Source organism: Myxocyprinus asiaticus, chromosome 3, assembly GCF_019703515.2.
Source record: "Myxocyprinus asiaticus isolate MX2 ecotype Aquarium Trade chromosome 3, UBuf_Myxa_2, whole genome shotgun sequence".
NCBI classification, from domain to species: domain Eukaryota; kingdom Metazoa; phylum Chordata; class Actinopteri; order Cypriniformes; family Catostomidae; genus Myxocyprinus; species Myxocyprinus asiaticus.
The window spans coordinates 32,610,387-32,635,655 of NC_059346.1; the positions used below are offsets into that span (position 1 = coordinate 32,610,387).

At 40.3% G+C, this 25,269-nt stretch overlaps 1 protein-coding gene across 1 annotated transcript in view; it reads right to left on the reverse strand.

Annotated features, from left to right (window-relative positions):
- LOC127427858 (leucine-rich repeat and calponin homology domain-containing protein 2-like) overlaps nucleotides 1-25,269 on the reverse strand; it is a 166,802-nt gene that overhangs the window by 81,035 nt on the left and 60,498 nt on the right. The window contains exons 2-8 of the mRNA XM_051675718.1: nucleotides 21,076-21,220; nucleotides 18,514-18,640; nucleotides 18,323-18,428; nucleotides 17,715-17,851; nucleotides 6,252-6,382; nucleotides 2,588-2,675; nucleotides 714-810 (exon numbers count right to left, since the gene is read on the reverse strand). Of these exons, the coding sequence (XP_051531678.1) occupies nucleotides 714-810; nucleotides 2,588-2,675; nucleotides 6,252-6,382; nucleotides 17,715-17,851; nucleotides 18,323-18,428; nucleotides 18,514-18,640; nucleotides 21,076-21,220 (831 nt within the window). The remainder of the gene's footprint in view (nucleotides 1-713; nucleotides 811-2,587; nucleotides 2,676-6,251; nucleotides 6,383-17,714; nucleotides 17,852-18,322; nucleotides 18,429-18,513; nucleotides 18,641-21,075; nucleotides 21,221-25,269) is intronic.

Consider the following 25,269-nt stretch of genomic DNA (forward strand, 5'->3'; position numbering starts at 1 on the left):
AAGTAATATATAAAACTATTGATTTTAGGTTGTTGATTACGTTGTATAAGTATAGAGACAATATATTCTGATATGTACATATAGATAAGTAGTTTAAGGGTAAAGAGACACCAACTCAATTTCGTCATTCACAGTGTCACGGGAGTGCACGGTCGCTCCGAGGCATGTTTCGCAGGCTTCGTTGGCCGCGGTTCTCTGATTGGTGAAGCTTCCTCTGCTGCACCATGGGTAATGTTGTTGTTTACCACAAATTCCGCTATCAAACACGATTTTTAAACAATGAATTTGAAATAACGCAGATGGATGGCTTCAACGGAAACATATACCATTGATGAACAACCTCAGAGCTCAAGGTAGGTCTGTCTTTAAAGATTTATAAATTATTATTGAAAATCTATTCATCTATGGAAAGAATTAATGGGATTTTTACTTCCGGAAACCAGACTGTTACGCTCTATTACTGGCTTGTATAATTAGAGAAAAAAAAATGAGTTGGCCTCAAGATGTTACAATTTGGTGTCTACACATTATAGGTGAAAATATGTGAGAAATGTCCATATTTCAATGGAAACAGTGTTTTCATTTAACTTTTTTGAGGGGAGTAATTACTATAAATAAAACTAAAAAAAAATAAATAAAAAAAAAACTGTGATTAGTCAATATTTATACAAATAATCATCTGTGGCAAAAACCAACACTGAACACACACAAACCTTTGTTTGAGTCCAACTTTGTGAGAAGTATATGTGCATCAGCCCACGCTGTCTCAGATACTTGAGAGTGGAGACTAACCGTGTCATCATCAGATGGCTAGAAGTCAACATTAAGAAGGGGAGACAAAACAGCGATTAAGGAAGGAACAAAGATCAACAAAGCTGTTCTGCTCAACTGTGACCCCCTTTAAATCTGATATTAAGATGCATTTCAGGTGATCCGATCACAAGTGGTCAGCGTTAAATACAGATGTAAACGGGAGAGGTGTAAACGCTATCTGTCCTGAATGCGTCCTGGACAGCAGTGAAGTGCTACGCCTCACCTGTCAATTAAACGCTGCGCTACAATAAGAGTTTAAACTTTGCCGGTTATGATGAAAAAAAACCCGGAAATAACGGTCCGTTCTGAAAATTTGAAAAAGCGAATACACATACAAGCATGAGAACTTCACAGAACTTCTTAAGTGTGTCTGATATCAACATGCAGTGACACAGATGACAAACACACACATCTAAAGCTCAGGTTAATGCAGGTACTCCACCAAAATAATGGATAATTCTGCTCGAAATGTTGCATTTGTGCTTAGAGTGAATTTCAAAAACACTTGGGAGAAACAGAGCTCTGGTTTTATAAGTACTTTCTTTATCTCTGACTTTTTGCGGCTTAATATCGTGCACATTGGCATGGTGATTGATGTATGTCATCATGAATTTGAAATCAGAGACACTACCCCGAAATCTGAAAACAAGTGGTCACAGGAGACATCAGGAGTAAACAGCGATATGTCTTCCCTGACCACATGTGATCGGATCATCTGAGATGCATTTAAATACCATGTGTAAATGGGGTCCGTTTGTATCATTTTGTTTAGTTTTTACATGCCTGACTTCTATGTATGTAGTTGTGTTTTAATCCTAAATGACTGAATTCATCAATCATCCACTATCTCTGCCGGAAAAAACAGCTTAAACCAGCCTAAGCTTATTTCGACCCTAAAGTCATTTATGCATCTGAACCAGGTCTGTGCTGCTGTTTCCAACAGTGTGTTGAGTACAATTGGGGATAATATTGAGTTTGTCTCTAGTATATGTTTGTACATGAAAAGGTGTTCCAACACAGGTCCAATAGGGAGTGGAGCATATAAGTTTCCTTATCAGTCTGAGTATTTATAGCCACTCTCATACACAAAAAATGCTGGATTAACATGTCTGCCCAAGGTACTATATTTGAGTTTCACTCAAGTCTTTAAAGTTCTGGATGTGGTGATCTGTGTCTCCTTTTCACAGGGCTTGGATGATGCCTAACCCCCAAATCTTTGGGTTTGTTATAGTTTTTCAGAAGAAATTCTCTTAAAGCATAACAGAGACACTGTAAGGAGCCGTTCAGACCAAAAAATGTCTTGCACTAAAAAAAAACTAAATACAGTGCAACGTATACAACCGAATCCACATGTCTCTAAGGTTCGATTTTAAGAGTTGACGTTCTTGTTAACCTTGTACTGCGTGTAAATAAATGCACAGATCATGTTGCGAGAGGCTGAAAGAAAAAGCAAGAAGTGGTGCAATGGTCAAAGAAATCAGTCTAGCGCATGTTTACATATAAAAAAAATAATAAAAACAGCGCATATGGACAAAAACATGTATGGGGTGAACAGCCCCTAAGTCAGTAATATGTTCAAATTTAAATCCAAAGCATGATGTCGATAAACTAGCTCATCACTTAAACAATCACTATCCAAACACTGTTACAAATGACAGCTGTATGCATACAGAAAAAAAGTTTGAAAAAATAAATAAAATCAAATAAAAAAGACCTACTACTAACAGTGAGTCTGCAGAGCAAGTATTGAGTGTGAGTGTTTCTGTTTGTTTACCTCTGTAGTTGACAGCCTTTTGTCACCATTGTCACTGCCAATACCTGAGTCAGGGCCATGGTTTTTACTGGGATAGAAATCTTCCATACTACACAAAAACACATACACAAGGACACACACAACATCATCACTCTGCACTATGTTGAGAGTTAATTAGGATACATGTTGAACTGTGTTGTTTGTGTCATCACCACCAATAATTCTGAAACTTGTACAACCCCAATTCCCAAAAAGCTGTGACAGTATGAAAAATGCTAATAAAAACAAAAAAAAAAGTGATTTGTAAATTATATTCATAATTTGCTATATTGAAAGCAATACAACTACACATTATATGATGTTTTACCTTTGACAATGTACAGTAATTTCAAATCAGTTGATTGCTCCAAAAAAGTTGAGACAGGGGCAATTTAAGACTAATAACAATTTGACAAGTTGAAATAAGGCGATGTGAAACAGGAGATGTTAAACAGGTGAGGCAATTGTATCATAGTACTATATACTGTTTAACAAGCCTCCAAAAACAGCCTAGTCCTTAAAGAGCAAGGATCGTTCATCTTGTCAATTTGCCAAGAGATGCTTCAGCAAATAATCCAGCACTTTGAGAACAATGTTCCCCAAAGACAAATTGGAAGGATTTTGGGCATTTGACCCTCTACAGTGCATAATATAGTTAAAAGATTCAAGGAATCTTGTCAAATATCGGTGCGTAAAGGGCAAGACGAAAACCACTTCTATATTGTGCATGATCTCTGATTCCTCAGACGTCACTGTTTTAAAAAATGGCATTCATCTGTAATGGATATCATGAACATGGGCTTGGGTAAACTTTTGTGAACCTTTGTTAGTCAACACCATTCACCGCTGCATCCACATATGCAAGTTAAGACTTTACTATGCAAAGCAGAAGCCCTACATCAACACTGTCCATAAGCGCTGCCGACTTCTCTGGGCTCGGTCTCATCTTAGATGGAAAGCAGAACAGTGGAACTGTGTTTTTAGGTCTGAAGAGTCCACATTTCAAGAAGTTTTTGAAAAACACAGCCATCTTGTTATCCGGGTCAAAGAGGGAAAAAAAGCCAGTGTCTGTATGGGCCAGGGGTGTGTCAGTGCCCATGGCATGGGTAACTCGCACATCTGTGAGAACACCATGAATGCAGACAGATATGTACAAATTTTGGAGCAACATATACTGCCATCCAGCACCGTCTTTTCCACGGAAGTCCCTGCATTTTCCAGCAGGACAACATCAAGCCACATACTGCCTGGATTTCAAGTGCATGGCTGTGTAAGCAGAAAGTGTGGGTGGTAGATTGGCCTGCCTGCAGTCCTGACCTGTCTCCAGTTGAGAATGTGTGGCACATTATGAAGCACACCATACAGCAATGAAAACCCCGTACAATTGTGTAGCTAAAGACCTACACTGGTGGCCAAAAGTTTGGAATAATATACAGATTTTGCTCTTTTGGATATAAATTGGTACTTTTATTCACCAATGAGGCATTCAACTGATTACAATGCACAGTCAGGACATTAATTCCGTAATCAATTACTATTACAATTTGAAAAAAAAAAAAACTTCTTAAACTACTTCAAAGAGTTTTCATTAAAAAATCCTGCATGTGCAGTAATGACAGCTTGGCATTCTAGCTGTCAGTTTGTCCAGATACCCAGGTGACATTTCACCCCACGCTTCCTGTAGCACTTGCCATAGATGTGGCTGTCTTGTCGGGCACTTCTCACACACCTTACAGTCTAGCGGATCCCACAAAACTCAATGGGGTTAAGATCCATAACACTCTTTTACAATTATCTGTTGTCCAATGTCTGTGTTTCTTTGCCCACTCTAACCTTTTCTTTTTGTTTTTCTGTTTCAAAAATGGCTTTTTTTTGTTGCAATCTGTGGCAGCGGGGGCGTGGTCAAGCATCCGTCCAGAGAGAGAGAAAGCGGTAAGGGCGCTTGCACCTGAGCTAGATTATGTGTAACACCTGTCTCTAACTCCAGTGAGCATGGGGAGAGCGGCATATAAGCAGCCACGCCACCAGCAGAGGGGAGAGAGAGTTTGGCACAAGGAAGGCCATGGTGCACCTGAAGCTTTTACGTTCGTTCTGTTGTATTTGTGAAGATGATGTGTTTAAGTAACTACGTGCCTGTGAAGCTGATGAGTTTGTGAAGTTGTAAAGCACTGAAGTGGCCAATTAAAAGTCTTACCTGAGCCTGGAAAACCCGCTTCCCTGTGTTCTCCTTCCCTTCTGCTGTGAAGTTGTTACACAATTCTTCCCATAAGGCCTGTACCCCTGAGTCTTCTCTTTACTGTTGTACATGAAACTGGTGTTGAGCAGGTAGAATTCAATGAAGCTGTCAGCTGAGGACATGTGAGGCATCTATTTCTCAAACAAGAGACTCTGATGTACTTATCCTCTTGTTTAGTTGTACATCTGGCCTTCCACATCTCTTTCTGTCCTTGTTAGAGCCAGTTATCCTTTGTCTTTGAAGACTGTAGTGTACACCTTTGTATGAAATCTTTTTTGGCAATTTCAAGCATTGTATAGCCTTCATTCCTCAAAAAAATGATTGACTGATGAGTTTCTAGAGAAAGCTGTTTCTTTTTTGACATTTTTGACCTAATATTGCCCTTAAGACATGCCAGTCTATTGCATACTATGGCAACTCAAAAACAAGCACAAAGACAATGTTAAATTTCATTGAACGAACCAAATAGCTTTCAACTGTGTTTGATATTATGGCAAATTATTTTCTAGTACCAAATTAGCAATTTATCATGATTACTCCAGGATAAGGTGTTGGAGTGATGGCTGCTGGAAATGGAGCCTGTCTAGATTTGATCAAAAATAACTTATTTCAAATAGTGATGGTGCTGTTTTTTTACATCAGTAATGTCCTGACTATACTTTGTAATCAGTTGAATGCCACTTTGGTTAATTAAAGTACAAATATCCTTCCGAAACAGCAATATCTGTACATTATTCCAAACTTTTGGCTGCCAGTGTACATAATGGATGAATGGGGGAAAATTCCACTTTCTAAATTTAAAAAACTTGTGTCTTCAGTGCCCAAATGCTTAATAAGTGTTATTAGAACAAATGGTGATGTTTCACAGTGGTAAACACTCGACTGTCCCAACTTGGAGCGTGTTGCAATCATCTGATTTGAAATTACTGTACATTTAAAAACACAATGAAATTCACAGGATAAAACATCATATAATGTGTAGCTGTAGTGCTTTCAATATAGCAAAGGGTGAATATAATTTACAAATCACCCATTTTTGTTTTTATTAGCATTTTTCATACTGTCCCAACTTTTTCGGAATTGGGGTTGTATTATTGTTACTATTTTAATGCGTTGTTTTGGATCATACAAATGACTGCAGATAAAAAACACTAAATCTTAAACTAACATGCAGATCAAAACCACAACAGGCCAGTGAATGAATATGATGAAAAACATGGTAAAAGAAGGTGAGTGTACAGTGACCCACATTTATATATGAATCACTATTGCAGCAGGAAATACTTGATCAGTTACAAACAGCTTGTGGACAACATGTTGTTATTCTTTGTTGAGAAAATATAAGTGTGCTGCAAGAGTATGAAGCAAAAGGTGACAAACATATAGGGTGACATGCAGGAAGGGGTGTACCTGTCTGTCAGTTGCTGTGGTAAGCAGCGTTTTCCTAGAAAGGGCAGGTCAAGAGTGTCTGTTTTTTTATCCAGGCGACATGCCTGCAGGTTTAAATACTTGAAGATGTGAATCTTCCCCTTTAAACAGATCTGTAATCAAAGACAAAGAATTATAAAAACAAAATGAAACTTTACAAAACAACATTAAAATAAACCCTGCGATTCATATAACAGTGCCTATAAAGTATTGACCCTCCTTTGAATTTTCCACATTTTGTTGTGTTGTTTAGAACCAAGGTGTGTGTGTGTGTGTGTGTTTGTTTTCATCCTAGAAAACAAAGTGCTTAACGTCATTACCAAGTCACATTTTTTTAATCAAAGATCAAATCACCTTCTATAAATAACCTGATTAAACCTCCTTAATTGACCATAAACAATCAAATTAAATAATCAACTATTTTTCCAAGTACTACAAAATCACTTGATTGCAGTCCACCAGTGTGCTGCTGATACAGTTGTTTTATGTCTGGGAGCATCACCACAGTGCACTTCCAAGGAATAACTACACAAGGAACAAGGGACTTTCCAAGCAAATCTGAAACAAGGTTAATTTCAGTCAAGGGAAGAATAAGGAAAGAACTCAAAAACTGCATGTTGGAGCAAGAAGAGTGATAGTAAGAGTAAACAAAGTGAATTTTTGTTGAGTTCTCAGTTTGTCTCACAGAACACCTGGATTTTTTTTTTTTTAACATCATAGCTTTCATCTGCAGAATTTCAACAAAACTCCTTGCAAATCTCAGTATCTCACACATCAGTTGGACTTTCCCCCCAGAATGCGAGGACTCAGCAATGTAAAGGAGATTATGGTTGCATGAGATCATATCTGAATGTTCAGGTCACATTGTAATGACTGGTGCAAACGTAATTCAGCGATATCACACGTGCAAAAGTGCTGTTGTACTAAATTGTGTGAGTGTGATCTTGTTTACAGAACTGTTGAATACAAGGCAATAAGTTAATATCAATTAACTTACATTTAAGATAAAATATGGAGCAGTTATTTTGTCTATTTTTCCTCCACTAACTAAATTGTTTCAAATGAAGTAGGATCAACCGTTGCATGTCACGGCTGAAAAACCGCAAAGATCAACAGCCTGTCTGGCTGACAAGTGGAATGATACACACAGTGAAGTGTCCCAGTGCTGTTATTTACTAAATAGAGCTTTTGGAATGCCGCTTGTCCAATCAGATTAGGGAACTGGAACTAACTGTAGTATAACACTGCACATCACACCACATAGCACCATACCAGCTGTAAAACAAGCGTCTTACGATATATATTTATTGCCACACAACCAGGTCTGGTAGACTTTGTTTCCATCACTTTCATGTAATATCACCATAGAATGGTACCAAGAGCTGATTACAGGGAGAGTACCCCCTGAAGCACTTGAATTTAAAATATAGAACACAAGATGTATGGACACAAATATGATAATTTTATTGTGCTTTTATTTCCTTTTTGAAGCTTGAAAGCTCCAGTCTCCATTAGTTGTAATTGCACCCATTTCTCAAAATTCTCCTTTTGTGACTATATCTCAAAAACAGCCCGATCCTGTAGATTTGCACTCTACAACATTAGGAAGATAATACCCTTCCTCTCTAAACATGCCACACAACTCCTTGTTCAGTCTCTTGTCATATCTAGACTGGATTACTGCAATGCTCTTTAGCCGGCCTTCCTGCATGTACAATTAGGCCTCTGCAAATGATCCAGAATGCAGCAGCAGCACGTCTGGTCTCGCCAGTTTACCTACAAGCATTCCTGTAGAGCCATGTTCCCACCAGAAGGCTGCAGTGTTTGTAAATGAGCGGAGCCTTGTGGTAACAACACAAAGAGGCACCAAATCACTTTCCCGGACTTTCAGCTTCACTGTACCTTGATGGTGGAATGACCTTCCCAACTTCTGTAACAAGCGATAGCGAGACAAACAGACCCAAATGCAGAGAAACAATTCAAAGGATTTATTTACAATAAATATGGGTAGTAACTGAGTTGTGGAATCTTCTGTGTAAGACCAGCTGACACGCAGCACAATGGAAAGCATCCACACTCCCAACACGCAGGCAGAGACGAAGTATCCTCCGTGAAAGATCCGCTGACACACAGCAAACTGGAAGGCAATCACACGCCCGACACGCAGGCAACCAACAGAAAAACGAGACAGGACCAACTAGGCAGAGAGAGTGAGGTTAGTTCCTAAACAACAAACAACAATATAGCAAAGATACTGAGAACATGAAGGGCTTAAGAAGGGAGTGAATTAGAGGAGAACAGGTGTTGCTCGGCATGCTAATTAGTGGCATGATCAGCATTCCCCCAGGAACAATCAATGTTCCCATGGAAATACTGATCATGCATGCCAGCCGCACCTGTGAGACACGAGGGAGAGAAAATAACAAAACATACAAAACAAACCGACAAATTCACCGGAGCCGTGACAGTACCCCCCCTCAGGGATGCCTCGCCGGAGGTGAAACTGATCTATGAGGGTGCGGTCCAGGATGTCCCGAGCCGGGACCTAACATAACTTGAGAACCAGCTTACATGAGGGGAGTCAGAGCGGGATGTCCTTAGAGGAAAGCCAAACCTTCTGCCTGCACAAGTAAGCTGGGGGCTCAGACTGGTGCCGGTCTGCTGATCTCTTAACGAGAGTTCCAGTCCACATGAGGGCTTCTCAGGTGGCTTTCTAGGTGCACTGACACCTCTGAATGAAGGTGTGGGCAGATGGAACCTGTTCGTCAGGTTCTTGCGCGGGGAACAGAGGGGGCTTATAACCGAGGCTGCACTGGAAGGGTGACAGCCCCATAGATGATGACTGCAAGGAGTTGTGGGCGTACTCGACCCAGACTAAATGATCGCTCCAAGAAGACAGATTACAGAAGGCCAAACAGCGTAGGGCCTTTTCCAGCTCCTGATTCGCCTGCTCCGCATGCCCCTTTGTCTGGGGATGAAACCCAGAGGACAAACTCAGCTGTAGCCACCAGATGTCAACAGAATTCTGCCCAAAAACATGACACAAATTGGAGGCCTCTATCAGAAAACACCTCGACCGGGAGGCCATGAACGCGGAAGAGGTGGTTAATGACTGCTACCGCTGTCTCCCTCGCTTAAGTAAGGGAACCTAGGTGGTTCCTGGGATTAAGCCCTATTCATTTAAATTGCCATTGGACCCATAGTAGGGGCGATGGATCATCCCCCTCCCACTTGCCCACTAACTTGGTGGCCATCTGTTACTTTGCCATTACTATGGGGTAAGTTTCATTTTCCTCCTTAACTCGCCGTATGGACACCTCTAGGGGCACTCTCGAGTTGTCATGGTCACTTTGGGGCGTGCCCACGAACCAACTACTGCCCAGCATCCACAGAGCCCCTTTTGTCCACAAACCCACTACTCTTCATCATAGTCTTCCTCTTGTCCACAAACTCACTTCCTGTGTCCCTCTTACACACTATTCTTCCTCATAGTCTCCCTCTTGTCCACAAACACACTTCCTGTGTCCCCCTTATCCACTATTCTTCTAAATGGGCTTTCTGTTGTCCACGAACTCATTTCCTGTGTCCCCCTTACCCACTATTTTTACTCATAGTCTTCCTTCCATCCACAGAACCACTATTTGTCCCCTTACCCACTAAATACAACTTTGGCATGCCTTTGCCCCCAGTGTGCCATACAACACCCTAATTCATGCCGGGCAGCACCCAGGCATCCCATATACCCCCTATAATTGTGTTTTAGGTGTTCCTGACACAAATTTATTTTTTTTTTAATCCATTTCATCATGGGGTACACAGCGGGTGCCCGCTGTGCCAGTTCAGAGTCCTTTAAGGTGTTTTCTGATGTTTGACCAAAACTTCACCGAAATCGTTAGGCCTCTCTGTATGTCTTCAAGAGGCCCACGAGGGGTCATTCTGTGAAATTTGGGGTCTCTGGGACCTCTGGGCATGCTGCCAGGGCGTATCCCGTGAGCAATTTATTCCATTCATTTCTATTGGTGTTTCATGGACACCCCTCAGAAAGCTCCAAATGACTCCAATTTGAAATCTCTAGCTTCTCAGGGGCCTTTTAGACAGTGTGCAAAGTTTGAAGTCTGAATGAATTCGTTAAGTGCTTAATTGGCTGACTTGTGAATGAAAAATGACAGTTATTTTTCTATAATAGTTTTATTTCTTTTTTTAAAAGTACTTCCCAAACTCTGACGGACACGGCTTTTTAATATGTTGTTTCTAATGGCCCAGTGATGAAGCATTCAAAGCCACCAGGTCTTAGCACAAAACTTAAGGTTATTTTCACCAGGTCACACAGGAAGTGCCCATGTGCAATCTATTTCAAGGCCGCCAAATAGGTGGTCCGTGGACAGTCATTTTTCATGCAAAATCAACATTTTTAAGACTTGTGGGTTATGTAAACATGTTCAATGGGAAGCCCTGAGCGCGTGCATGTGGTTTAATCCCAAAACTCATCCTAATACCTATAAATTATCTGATGAATGTACTGGTGCATTTAGGCCTCTCAGGCAGTCTGTCTCATAGGTTTCTATGACAGGCAGAATGATCTATTGAAAATAATGAAAAATACTTTTTTGCATCCTAGGCCTTAGTCCTCTTAGTATGTCGACAAGGGGCACTCGACGTGTCAGCATGTGAAATTTGATGTTTGATTGATAATATTACATGCAAATAGCAAGAAAAGCCATAAAAATGACTGTCCACGAACCATGTATTTGCCACCATTAAAATAAATTGCATGTGGGCACTTCCTGTGTTTTTGCTTAGTCATGCAGAAAGTGCCCACGTACAATTTATTTTAATGGTGGCAAATACATGGTTCGTGGACAGTCATTTTTTAAGCTAATTACACTTTTTTAGAAGTTATAAGTTACATAAATGCATTTATAAGAATGCCCTGAGTGTTATACATGATTTTTGAATGATAATATTACATGCAAATGGCAAGAAAAGCCATAAACATGATTGTCCATATACCACCAATTTGCTGCACTTCAAATAAATTGCATGTGGGCACTTCCTGTCTTTTTGCTTAGTCATGCAGGAAATGCCCACGTAAAATTTATTTTAATAGTGGCAAATACATGGTTTGTTGACAGTCATTTTTTAAGTTAATTACACTTTTTTAAGAGTTGTTCTTTTTTTTAAGAGTAAACTTTTTTTAAGTTCCATACATGCAGTGTCCTGAGTGCCATACATTATGTTTGACTGATAATATTTAATTTGAATGCTAATAAATTCATATATAAAAAGTGTGGCAATTTTTCCTCAAAAAATTCTAAGTCCAAAAGGAAGGTCCCATCTGCAGCTTATTTAATGGATGCAAATACATGGTTCATGGACAGTCGTTTTTGTATCTACCTCATTCACAACTGCACTTTACCTGCATCTGTTTTTTATAATATATTACTATTTGCACTTCTGGCTGGATGCTAACTGCATTTAATTGGTTGTGCACAATGACAATAAAGTTGAATCTAATCTAATGTAATTTTGAGAAAAACAGTACGGCACTCAGCACATCCCCCCGTGCTATTGCACCCATTTACAAATCATAAATACTTTAACGTGGTCAAAGTGGACAAATAATTTGTCCTTGGACAGCCCCACTGCCTCCTGGACACACACCGAGGTTCCTTGGACCAACAGTGAGGAAGTTGTTCAATTTAGTGGGTAAATGGACAAATAGTTGTTTTGTGGTCAGCCCTGTCCCCTACCACACACACTCCAGGGGTCCGTGGTCCCCCAGGGACAAAGTCCTGTAAAATAGTGGGTATTTGGACAGATAGGGTTTTCATGGTCAGCCCCCACCTTCCCCAAAAAAGCCTGTGGTTTATTTGAATGGATAAGGAGCTCATTGCAATAAGCCTGCTGTGGGACGTGGTGGCGACACCCAGCGTTCGGCTGCAGAACTGCAAGAAAAACTATCAGTTTTTGACCACTAGTAGCGTGGCCACTGGGGTCACCTCTGGTCGTCTCCAGGGGACCCACCGGTCGATGCGGAAATGCACTGTGTGTCTGCAAAAATCATCTAGGGGGTGTCGCACAGCGACCATGAACCAGCGTCCACAGAGCTACTAAATAAGCGAAATCCCGAAGACCTCTTGGCCTTACTGGATCCCTACGGTAAGGTAATTTGGGGAGTGGAAGTAGCTACGAATCGACGTACGTCCTGCGCTAGCGATGGCCACCAGAATCGCTGTCTAATGAGTGTCTGATGTGAGTCGCCCCTGGATGACAAGCGACCTTGGAAGAGTGACCCCCGAACAGATCACTGAACAAATAACCGGCATGCTGGGCACGTAGCGCGTGGCGCAGTGTTTCGTATCACAGCACGGACTTTAGCCTCCACCTCCCAGGATATCATGCCCACCACGTGAGTGGCAGGTAGAATGGTATCTGGTGGGACTGTGGAGGTCTCGACCTCAAAACATCGAGACAAGGAGTCGGGCTTGACGTTTTTAGAGCCCGGGCGATACGACACGACAAAATTAAATCACATGAAAAATAGTGCCCAGCGAGCCTGTCTAGAGTTGAGGCATTTAGCGGTACGGATATACTCTTGAATATGTTCTTATGATCTGTCCAGACCACGAAAAGTACCCCTGAACCCTCTAACCAGTGACACCACTCCCCCAAGGCCAACCGGACAGCCAACAATTCTCGGTTGCTGATGTCGTAATTCCGTTCACCTGATGTTAAGCAGTGTGAAAAAAAGGCACACAGATGCATCTTTCTGTCTGAGGAAGAGCGCTGCAACAGGACCACTCCGACACCAACCTCAGACGCATCCACCTCCACCACAAACTGACTTGCAGGGTCAGGAGTTACGAGGATGGGTGCGGTAGAAAACCGATCCTTTAATTTTGAAAACGCGGCCTCAGGGCATGTGGAGATGAGGTCCGTCAGAGGTGCGGTGAATTGGCTGTAATTCCTAATAAACCTCTGATTAAAAATTAGCGAACCCCAGAAAACTCTGCAATGCCTTGCGAGAATTTGGGGTTGGCCAATTGGAGACGGTTCTAACCTTAGCCGGGTCCATGCGCACTCCCTCGGACGAAACGATGAACCCCAGGAACGGAACTGACTGTGCATGAAAAGCACACTTCTCTACTTTGACGAACAGACGATTGCTGAAGCACCTGCCTGACGTGCTGAACACGGTCCTGGATATTCTGGGAAAAGATCAGAATATCGTCAAGATAAATGATCAACCATGTCTCTAAGCACGTCACTGACGAGCCCCTGGAAGACGGCGGGGGTGTTGACCAATCCGAAAGGCATAACCAAATATTCAGCACCCAATTCTCCACAAAGAAGAATCCCACCCCTGCCGGCGATGAGGCTGCCAGAGAATCATTGATATACCTGTTCATGGTCTGCCTCTCGGGAGCCGAGAGCAAATACAGCTGTCCAAGAGGCGGTCAAAATCAAAAGTAACAGTCAGTATCTGGTGTGGCCACCAGCTGCATTAAGTACTGCAGTGCATCTCCTCCTCATGGACTGCACCAGATTTGCCAGTTCTTGCTGTGAGATGTTACCCCACTCTTCCACCAAGGCACTTGCAAGTTCCAGGACATTTCTGGGGGGAATGGCCCTAGCCCTCACCCTCCGATCCAACAGGTCCCAGACGTGCTCAATGGGATTGAGATCAGGGCTCTTCGCTGGCCATGGCAGAACACTGACATTCCTGTCTTGCAGGAAATCACACACAGGGCTGGTGGCATTGTCATGCTGGAGGGTCATGTCAGGATGAGCCTGCAGGAAGGGTACCACATGAGGGAGGAGGATGTCTTCCCTGTAACGCACAGTGTTGAGATTGCCTGCAATGACAACAAGCTCAGTCCGATAATGCTGTGACACACCGCCCAAGACCATGATGGACCCTCCACCTCCAAATTGATCCCGCTCCAGAGTACAGGCCTTGGTGTAATGCTCATTCCTTCAACGATAAACGCGAGTCCGACCATCACCCCTGGTGAGACAAAACTGCGACTCGTCAGTGAAGAGCACTTTTTGCCAGTCCTGTCTGGTACAGCGAAGGTGGGTTCGTGCCCATAGGTGACGTTGTTGCCAGTGATGTCTGGTAAGGACCTGACTTACAACAGGCCTACAAGCCCTCAGTCCAGCCTCTCTCAGCATACTGCGATCAGTCTGAGCACTGATGGAGGGATTGTGAATTCCTGGTGTAACTCAGGCAGTTGTTGTTGCCATTCTTTACCTGTCCCGCAGGTGTGATATTCGGATGTACCGATCCTGTGCAGGTGTTGTTACACATGGTCTGCCACTGCAAGGACGATCAGCTGTCCTTCCTGTTTCCCTGTAGTGCTGTCTTAGGCATCTCACAGTACGGACATTGCAATTTATTGCTCCGGCCACATCTGCAGTCCTCATACCTCTATGCAGCATGCCTAAGGCATGTTCACGCAGATGAGCAAGGACCCTGGACATTTTTCTTTTGGTGTGGTGGAGTCAGTAGAAAGGTCTCTTTAGTGTCCTAAGGTTTTATAACTGTGACCTTAATTGTCTACCGTCTGTAAGCTGTTATTGTCTTAACGACTGTTCCACAGATGCATGCTCATTAATTGTTTATGGTTCATTGAATTCGCATGGAAAACATTGTTTAAACCCTTTACAATAAAGATCTGTAAAGTTATTTGGATTAAATTATCTTTAAAATACAGTGTCCTGAAAAAGGGACATTTCTTTTTTGCTGAGTTATATATAATATTCACACACATTTAAAATTGCACTTCTCTCTCCACTGCCCCTCCCTGAGAGTCCTACAAAAAGGCCAAATAGCAGCCCCATTTTTATTGAACAAATCTAAGTTGCCTAGCCTCCTAAACTCTGAACCCTCAACCAAAATTCTTGGATCTTAACACACTACCAAAAAATATGGGTTGTGTCCCCATCTTCTGATTGGCATCGCCAGCAGGTGGCCGTGTCTTTAAGACCAAGCCTATACAATCTAGAGGGGGCCAATAGAATCGATGTAAAATCTTAAATTGCATAAGGTGCACCCTTGCATCTCTAGATGTAGACTTGATGTTTTTTAGAATCCTAGCCCACAGTCCCTCCTCCAATATCAAGTTTAAATCTTTCTCCCATATTCTCTTGAGAGAAGTTGAAGCTCTGTCCCCCAGACACTGAATTAGTAGGGATTAATACACTGAAGCCTCATGACCTTTTCCAAAAGCAGTAATCACCACTCCCAGAGTATCTGTCACTCTAGAGGGGGCTATACTATTCCCAAAAATAGTACAAAGCAGGTGGCGCAGCTGTAAGTACCTTAAGAATTGAAACCTGGGAATCCCAAAATGTTGAACCATATTTTCAAAGGATCTCAACACTCCACTCTCATATAGGTCACCGAGCGTATTAACCTCCCTCACAATCCACTCTGTCCAGCAGAAAGGGGACTTATTAATACATAATTTGGGGTTCAGCCATATGCTTGAAGCAACATTTAAATAAATGTCTGAATTAATCACTCTGGACACTTTTGTCCATATCACGTGCAAATGCGAGATAATGGTGCAACTTAACTTCTCCGGTTAGTTTGATAGAAAGGCTTTGCAATGGCGAAATAGGGGCAAGAAGGTGAAGATGCTTCCTGAGAGGGGCCAACATTGGGAGGTAGGCGGAGCTGCTGCACAACAGAGCTGAGCTCAGCGAGCTGCATAGCCATCATCTCCAGAGCCCGGTTAAATGCGGAGATTTGATCCTGCTGACATCCCAGCAAAGATCCTTGCTGATAGAGGGCGGAGCGGATTCCTCCGCTGGGTCCATACTTGGCTAGATGGTTCTGTAACGAGCGACAGAAAGACAAACAGACCCAAATGCAGAGGAACAGTTCAAAGGATTAATTTATAATAAATGTGGGTAGTAACTGAGTTGTGGAATCCTCCGTGTAACACCAGCTTACACACAGCACATTGGAAAGCATCCATACTACCGACACGTGGGCAGAGATGAAGTATCCTCCATGGAAGATCCGCTGACATGCAGCAAACTGGAAAGCATCCACACTCCCAACATGTGGGCAGAGACAAAGTATCCTTCGTGAAAGATCCGCTGACACCAGCAAACTGGAAGGAAACCATGCGGGCAACCAACAGATACACGAGACAGGACCAACTAGGCATAGAGAGTGAGGCTAGTTCCTTAACAACAAACAACAATCTAGCAAAGATACTGAGAACATGAAGGGCTTAAGAAGGGAGTGAATTAGAGAAGAACAGGTGTTGCTTGGCATGCTAATTAGTGGTATGATCAGCGTTCCCCCGGGAACAATCAGTGTTCACATGGAAACACTGATCATGCATGCCGGCTGTGCCTGCGAGACATGAGGGAGAGAAAATAACAAAACATACAAAACAAACTGACAAACTCACTGAAGCCGTGACACCTTCTCTGTCTTCAAAAAACGGCTGAAGACTTTTTCATAAGCATTTGACCCTACACTCACAACATATTCATAAAAATGAAAATACAATAAAAATTGTTGCACTTTAATCTCTGTCTTGGCTAATTCTTTTCTAATACATTTGAAACTTTGTAATGCAGCACTTCGTGTTACTGTCTCCTTACGATGAATCGCTTGTGTTGTATCCTTCCTCATTTTGTAAGTCACTTTGGATAAAATCATCTGTAAATGAATAAATGTAAATGTAAATGTGTTCCACAGAAGAAAGAAAGTCATACAGGTTGGAATGACATGAAAGTGAGTGAATGATGACAACATTTTTGGGTGAAGTGGCTTGCTCGAGGACATAATGTCTCCTGGCTTAGTCCATGCAGGGATCAAACCAGCAACCTTCCAGTTACTAGCCCTGAGCCTGAACCACTGCACTGCACCACAGCACCCCCTGCAACATGGTTTGGTGATTGTTTCTCATTAGAAAACAAGAAAAGTCAAAAAGATTAAAAGGAAATGGACTAAGTGCCCAGAAAAATCCCAGAGGAAAACATGCAGCAGTGCTCATGCCTAGGATCATGCCAAAGGTGCTCCTGAGAAGGGGTGAATTGCATTAATTTCTGATTTATATTTTTATTCAGTAGAAACAACTGTATGTATGTCTTTATTTACACTATAGAGAACCTTATAATTCTATGCATGTGGAATAAAATGTGGAAATAATAAATGTGGGAAAAGTGCAATAGGATAATTTTTATAAGCAATGTATATTGTCTTTCACTGACAACATGAAAAAACTACAATCATTCATTAAATATCTTGCTCAATTTTGCATCAATATGCCTTGTAGAGTGTTTTAAACATTGCCAGCCACTGGATGGCGCCAACATGCAATAATTAACTATTGAACTGAGATTGTAGAAACATCCAAGATAATCTTCAGCTCCATACAGTCTGAACAGATACACAGTAACAAATAAGTACAGACACACCTGCGCGGGTGGAAACTGCATGGGGTTGTTGTCAAGAACAATGTGTTGTAACTGCTTGAGTTTGCGGTAAGATGGGGGAATCTCAGTAATCTTATTACAAGAGAAATCCAACATGATCAACGGCAGGTCAGACAACTCTGTTAAGGAGAGAGGGAAAAAGGAAGAGAGGGAAAAAATTTAGTCAATTTATGAAGTTGATCTCTTTACAAGATGTAATAAGCACGGTTTCCACACATTTTTGACCAATTTCCAAAACTTTGCCAGTCGCTTGTGAACACAGAATAAGGATTCCATTGTCAAACAACACTTTCTAGACAAATACATATTTTAGAGCTGAGAAAATTTTAAAACTTGAAAATGTTATATCTAATAATTTTATATTGCATTTTACCATTTAAAAAATGTCCAGGCCTGGAAATCACAATTTTAATATTCCCTGATATTTCTAGGTTTTCAATGACAGTGGGAACCCTGAATGAGAAATAACATATAATGAAGTACATACACACTGAATCTATTTTTACATTTAAATCAAATGGACCTTTTGAATTTTAATCTCAATGATGCGTATGTTTGTTGAAGCTTTTGTGTCCTGTGTTTGTCTGTACCGTCTGGTAGCACTTGAAGGCAGTTTCTTCGTATGTTGAGTTCTCGTAATGCAAGGAGTTTCCCCATCTGAGTAGGAAGCACCTGGATCTCATTACAGCTGATGTCCTGAAAAGAGAAAACACAAATGTCACCAAACAACACTGTAATATACACACAAATAAATATCACACATGCATGCACACACACTGACCAGCTCCATAATGTCTTTGGCCTTGCCGATCTCCTCAGGAACAGACAGGAGTTTATTGTTGTTCACCACCAGGACTTTCAGAGGAAGATTGAAGAGATACTTGGGGAGCACGGATAGTTGATTTCGACTGAAAACATCAAAACATCAAGGATTACCTTCGATCCTCATTAAACATCATCTTTCTCTTGCTGTCTCTCTGTCTGTCTCTAATGAGGAAACCCCACAAAGATTGAAGTCCATTAAACTTTGTCACCTTTTTTTAGAAGCAGGTACTATAAGTTGAGTAGTGCACATCTTAAAACACCAGCATGACTTGTCAACAGTCATGTGGCTTTCTGGATGCTGGTGTGCTGCTGTTCCCACCAGGCTTCTTAACTCTTAAGACCTTCTTGGTTAACCAGCTTCATCAGGGAGATCATGCTGGTCAACCAGCTTTGTGGGCTATGACAGTGCCCAGCTGCCCTCCCAAAACAAAATAAGTGAAATTTAAATGTAATTTTAGCTTTACGTTTTTCTCGAACACATATTTGACTATTAAACTGCTGCACGTGGAAGAGCCATTTTTGGGTACCTTGTATAATGCCACTTCAGAGCGTTTTAATTCAAACTAATGCAGGAACTTGATTGTGCATTTATGCAGTTATGTCCCCAACACTTTATGAAAGCCTTTCTTCTTTTTGGAAATGGGGAAAACAACTTGCAGCTGCATGGATGTAGTATCTAATACAGAGGAATTGTCGAGCTTGAGTTTTCATTTCGCTAGTTTGCATTATTATGATTTGTGATATCTGTGCTGGACAATTTATTGTTTTGTTGCAGTTGTCGTAAGTGGCAGATCCCTCTATAGAGCAGCACTGTTTCCTCCTTTACAGCTTTCTTCTGAATCAACTTCTAATCTGTTACGCATTTTATGATGTTTCTTAATGACTTATTAATAAAAGTTAATCATAAATCATAATTAAAGGGTTAGTTCACCCAAAAATAAAAATCCTCTCATGATTTACTTAACTTTAAGCCATCCCAGATGTGTTTGACTTTCCTTCTTCAGCAGAACCGAAGAGAAGATTTTTATAAGCACATTTCTTTTTGTCCATACAATGGAATAATACAGGTGCCATCAGTCTGCTGGCTACTTGAAAGTCCAAAAGTCATATTTAAGCAGCATAAAAGTAATCAACACAACTCCAGTCAAACAATGAATGTCTTCTGAAGCAAGGTTGGTGTAAGAAACAAATCAATAATTAAAACATTTTTAACTGTTGCTTCCAGTTGCTGTTTGAAATGACCAAACTTTCGCGTGACGTTTGTTCTTCTGTTGTATACAAAGCGCGCGCTTGCGACTTCTCATGTGAACGTGCCATTGTGCTTACGTCACTGATGCATTGACTGCTGGCAGGAAGCGATTTTTTTAAAGTTAAAGTTTTAATTATCTATTTATTTTTTACACAAACCTATCGATTTGCCTCAGAAGACATTAACTGATCGACTGGAGTCGTGTGGATTACTTCTATACTGCCTAAATATGAATTTTGGACCATCAAATAGCCAGCAGACTGATGGCACCTGTATACTTCCATTGTATGGACAAAAAGAGCTGAAATGTGCTTATAAAAATCTTCACTTCGGTTCTGCTGAAGAAAGAAAGTTATACATATCTGAGATGGCTTAATGGTAAGTAAATAATAAGAGTTCATTTTTGGGTGCTTTTGTCAGCTTCAAATGTTTCATTCTATCGCAAGACAAGACAACTCACTGGAGCTAATTCCACCCTAAAATTCTGATCAGATGAGCCGTGTAGTAAATACCGATAAAAGCACATCTGTGATGGCCCATTCTAGATTTATGTGTTATTTTGAAACATTGCTTGGCAACTGTAAACAGCCTATTTTAGCTGTTCACTCCCAATCTACTGTATTGTTGTTGCCATCATTTTATAAAAGCAATAAGCCACTTTAGGTTGTACTGCTTCGACCTAGAGCACCTTAAACCATGGTAAAATTCCCTGTAGTGGATGAATTCTCACGGTCTTTAATTGCTTTACTCTACAACTGGTATTTGATGAAAAGTATTCCGAAAATCCGTCTGTATGGATGATTTCCCAGAAATGTAATGTTGTCTAAGACTATTAAGGGATTTCATTGGAGAATCGCTACTGAAATTATAACTTATCTCAGGACTTTATATGTACCTAGAAAGCTGCTCAACGTAAAGTTATAGTAAGTAGTTAGTAGGTTCAGATAAATAGACATGAAAAAGATACAGTGGTGTGAACACAAACTTTCAGGAATCTGTGTGCTTGTTAACAAAAGGACCCTGTAATATACTAAAGGGAGATTAAATTCAAGTAGACTACCATACCACCATGTTTGAAATTCAGTATGCAATACAGGTGTAGTATGCATATAATAAAAAATAAAAAATAGAGTAACCTGAGAGAAATATTTTTTTATTTTTTTTTTTTTTTTAGAAATGGGCATATTAAAAGACTGGTGAATAGATAGATGGATCAACAACTGAATTAAAAAAAAAAAAAAAAAATAGAGATCATTGTGTTGGTGTTACCTGATGTTCAGGTAGGTGAGCATCTGTAAGTTGATAATGGCCTCTGGAATGACTTTTATGCAGTTGTGGTAGAGGTTTAATGACTCCAGTGGTGCAAACATACAGAGTTCTGGAGGCATTTCACAGAAACGGTTTCTTGACAAGTCTGTTCAGAACAACAACAAAAAAAAGATCAAGTTAACTTAAGGCAGCAGAAAAGTTCTTCCACTGAAAGATCCACACAGATATATAGAAACATATACATACTTACTAATTTACAAAAATACCATAACACATTTAAATTTTAAGTGTCTATATACTAATGTACTGTATATACAAACAAACTGGAAAAGTGAAGCCCCTGCTACACTGATCAACAACAGGAAAAATGTTTGATAATGTGTCCAAGTTAGTGATTTGTCAGATATATAAAAGGAGATTCAGTTTAACACACATATACGAAAATGCACACACTCACAAACACGTTTGTTGTTATATCATGGTGAGGACTTTTCATTGACTTCTATTGTTTTATACAGAACTTATTATATTTTATATCCCCTAAACCTACCTCTAAACCTAACCCTCACACAAACCTTCAGCATTATTAGATTTTCATTATGACTATTTTGTATGTATGTAAACCGTTTTCATTGTGTGGACCCACAATGTAGGTGATTTTAGGTTTTACTATCCATGTTGGGATATTTTTTTCCCCACAATGTAAGCAAAACCCAACCCACACACACAGACAGACAGGCAGAGAGAGAGAGAGAGAGAGAGTAGAGAGAGAGAAAACACAAGAGAGAAAGAAGGAGAGAGATAGATAGATTATTGATTTGTCAAGGCATTACATATTCTGGATGTAGTGAAAAGACTGCTCTGTCACTACCTATCCTGATCCCTGATATGACATCTAACAATGAAATGGCTGGAATAGTGTGTCGGCATGGTCTAAATCAAAATAAGGGGATGTGTGGCCCTTACTTTTAATAATTAAAAAAAAAAATCATCCCCCTAAGTTTTTCACTGGGCAAATGAGTATACAGCAGTGGCATGCAGTCAGCACCTTCAAACCGTTCAGAGAAAGGGTGACATAAATGGAGATGGAAAAGTTATTTCATTAACATTCTTTTATTAAAAAAATTATATAAATTTAATAAATTCATTAATTACAATCATATGCACCTTTAAACAACAACTTAAAATTACTGCAGTGGTGGCTCAGCGGTTAAGGCTCTGGGTTACTGACCAGAAGGTTGGGGGTTCAAGCCCCAGCACTGCCAAGATGTCACTGTTGAGCCCTTGAGCAAGGCCCTTGACCCTATCTGCTCCATGGGTGCTGTATCATGGCTGACCCTGCACTCTGACCCCAGCTTAGCTGGGATATGTGAAAAAAAAAGAATTTCACTGTATATGTGCAAATGTATAATGTGTGATAAATAATTATTATTATGTATGGTATACAGTATGTCATAGCTATTTAAATTTATGTGTGCTAATGGTGTATTTGTGTGAAGAACAACCTCCAGAGTCAAGACTCTGGCACTTATTTATTCAGAGAGTATTCAGACTACATGTAGCCTACAAAATCGAAAATTAGCTGTGTTATTAGTTAGTTAGTTTGTTAGTTAGTTAGTTATAATCTCCCCTGTTCCACCACTCAGATTGGGACATATCACAAAATGTTTCATCCACAAATATAGTACAGACTTGAACACACATTCAAAGCATCATAACAGTCTCTGATTCTGGACAACTTTTTCTGAAAGTGGGATCCCCTGGAGTCTAAAGTGAAAGATTAGATTCACTTTCACAGTTTAAGTGGTTTAAAGTTCATAGAAAACAAGCAGTGTTGGGTAAGTTACTTAAAAATAGCAATCCACTACAAATTACTAATTATTTCTCTCAAATTGTAATCAGATTACTTAACTAATTACTTCATTAATTCATTAACTAATTACTTCACAAATTCAAAATAATGTCTATTTCTTTTTTGTTCATTGTTACACACAAGTCATACCCTCAGCACTATCCTTGCCACGATATCATAATTTTCACACCGGTGCGGTTCACTTTCAAACCGACTAAAACCAGTATTACCGCTGGTTGGATGCAAAGTTGTACTATGGGGTAATTTTTGTTAAGCAATAGCATACAAAATAATGCAAGGCAGCTTGATTCAAACTTTGAACTTTATTTTTTATTTATTTTAACAGAAAATTCTAATTAAACTGAAAAAAATGAAGTGCAATTAAAATGTGTGTTGTTCAACTTTTTGAAAGATGGCTTTTCAACAGTTGTGAAGGGCAACATCTCTTTGGCAACGAACCTACTTCATCCGTGCATTCTCTCCATCATGGGCTACCAGTTGGTATTTCGTTGTCCAGGCAAATACATCCCTTATTTAAATGCATTTCATTTACAGTGCTTACATTTTGGGAGGCTGAAATTTAACATGGTTGTACAGATGTATCTCTTTAAATTAGAATGTCGTGGAAAAGTTCATTTATTTCAGTAATTCAACTCAAATTGTGAAACTTGTGTATTAAATAAATTCAATGCACACAGACTGAAGTAGTTTAAGTCTTTTGTTCTTTTAATTGTGATGATTTTGCTCACATTTAACAAAAACCCACCAATTCACTATCTCATAAAATTAGAATACATCATAAGACCAATAAAAAAAAACATTTTTAGTGAATTGTTGGCCTTCTGGAAAGTATGTTCATTTACTGTATATGTACTCAATACTTGGTAGGGGCTCCTTTTGCTTTAATTACTGCCTCAATTCAGCGTGGCATGGAGGTGTTCAGTTTGTGGCACTGCTGAGGTGGTATGGAAGCCCAGGTTTCTTTGACAGTGGCCTTCAGCTCATCTGCATTTTTTGGTCTCTTGTTTCTCATTTTCCTCTTGACAATACCCCATAGATTCTCTATGGGGTTCAGGTCTGGTGAGTTTGCTGGCCAGTCAAGCACACCAACACCATGGTCATTTAACCAACTTTTGGTGCTTTTGGCAGTGTGGGTAGGTGCCAAATCCTGCTGGAAAATGAAATCAGCATCTTTAAAAAGCTGGTCAGCAGAAGGAAGCATGAAGTGCTCCATAATTTCTTGGTAAACGGGTGCAGTGACTTTGGTTTTCAAAAAACACAATGGACCAACACCAGCAGATGACATTGCACCCCAAATCATCATAGGCTGTGGAAACTTAACACTGGACTTCAAGCAACTTGGGCTATGAGCTTCTCCACCCTTCCTCCAGACTCTAGGACCTTGGTTTCCAAATGAAATACAAAACTTGCTCTCATCTGAAAAGAGGACTTTGGACCACTGGGCAACAGTCCAGTATTTCTTCTCCTTAGCCCAGGTAAGACGCCTCTGACGTTGTCTGTGGTTCAGGAGTGGCTTAACAAGAGGAATACGACAACTGTAGCCAAATTCCTTGACATGTCTGTGTGTGGTGGCAAATTCTTGAATCGATTTTGCTTGACAATCCTCATAAGGCTGCGGTTCTCTCGGTTGGTTGTACATCTTTTTCTTCCACACTTTTTCCTTCCACTCCACTTTCTGTTAACATGCTTGGATACAGCACTCTGTGAACAGCCAGCTTCTTTGGCAATGAATGTTTGTGGCTTACCCTCCTTGTGAAGGGTGTCAATGATTGTCTTCTGGACAACTGTCAGATCAGCAGTCTTCCCCATGATTGTGTAGCCTAGTGAACCAAACTGAGAGACCATTTTGAAGGCTCAGGAAACCTTTGCAGGTGTTTTGAGTTGATTAGCTGATTGGCATGTCACCATATTCTAATTTTTTGAGATAGTGAATTGGTGGGTTTTTGTTAAATGTGAGCCAAAATCATCACAATTAAAAGAACCAAAGACTTAAACTACTTCAGTCTGTGTGCATTGAATTTATTTAATACACGAGTTTCACAATTTGAGTTGAATTACTGAAATAAATGAACTTTTCCACGACATTCTAATTTGTTGAGATGCACCTGTATTTTTAAGCATTGGATATTTCATTTGGAAACATTTCACTACTAATTTCATTATTAAAAATCAAACAATAAATATTCACCTTCTAAAGTTCATTTCCAAAATTCCAAAACCCCGTCTTACCAAAGTCATCATTATTTCTTTAATGAAATGCTTTGATCGTCATTAACTTTTGGCGTCTCAACAAGGTTACATATCATATCCATGCTTGTCGG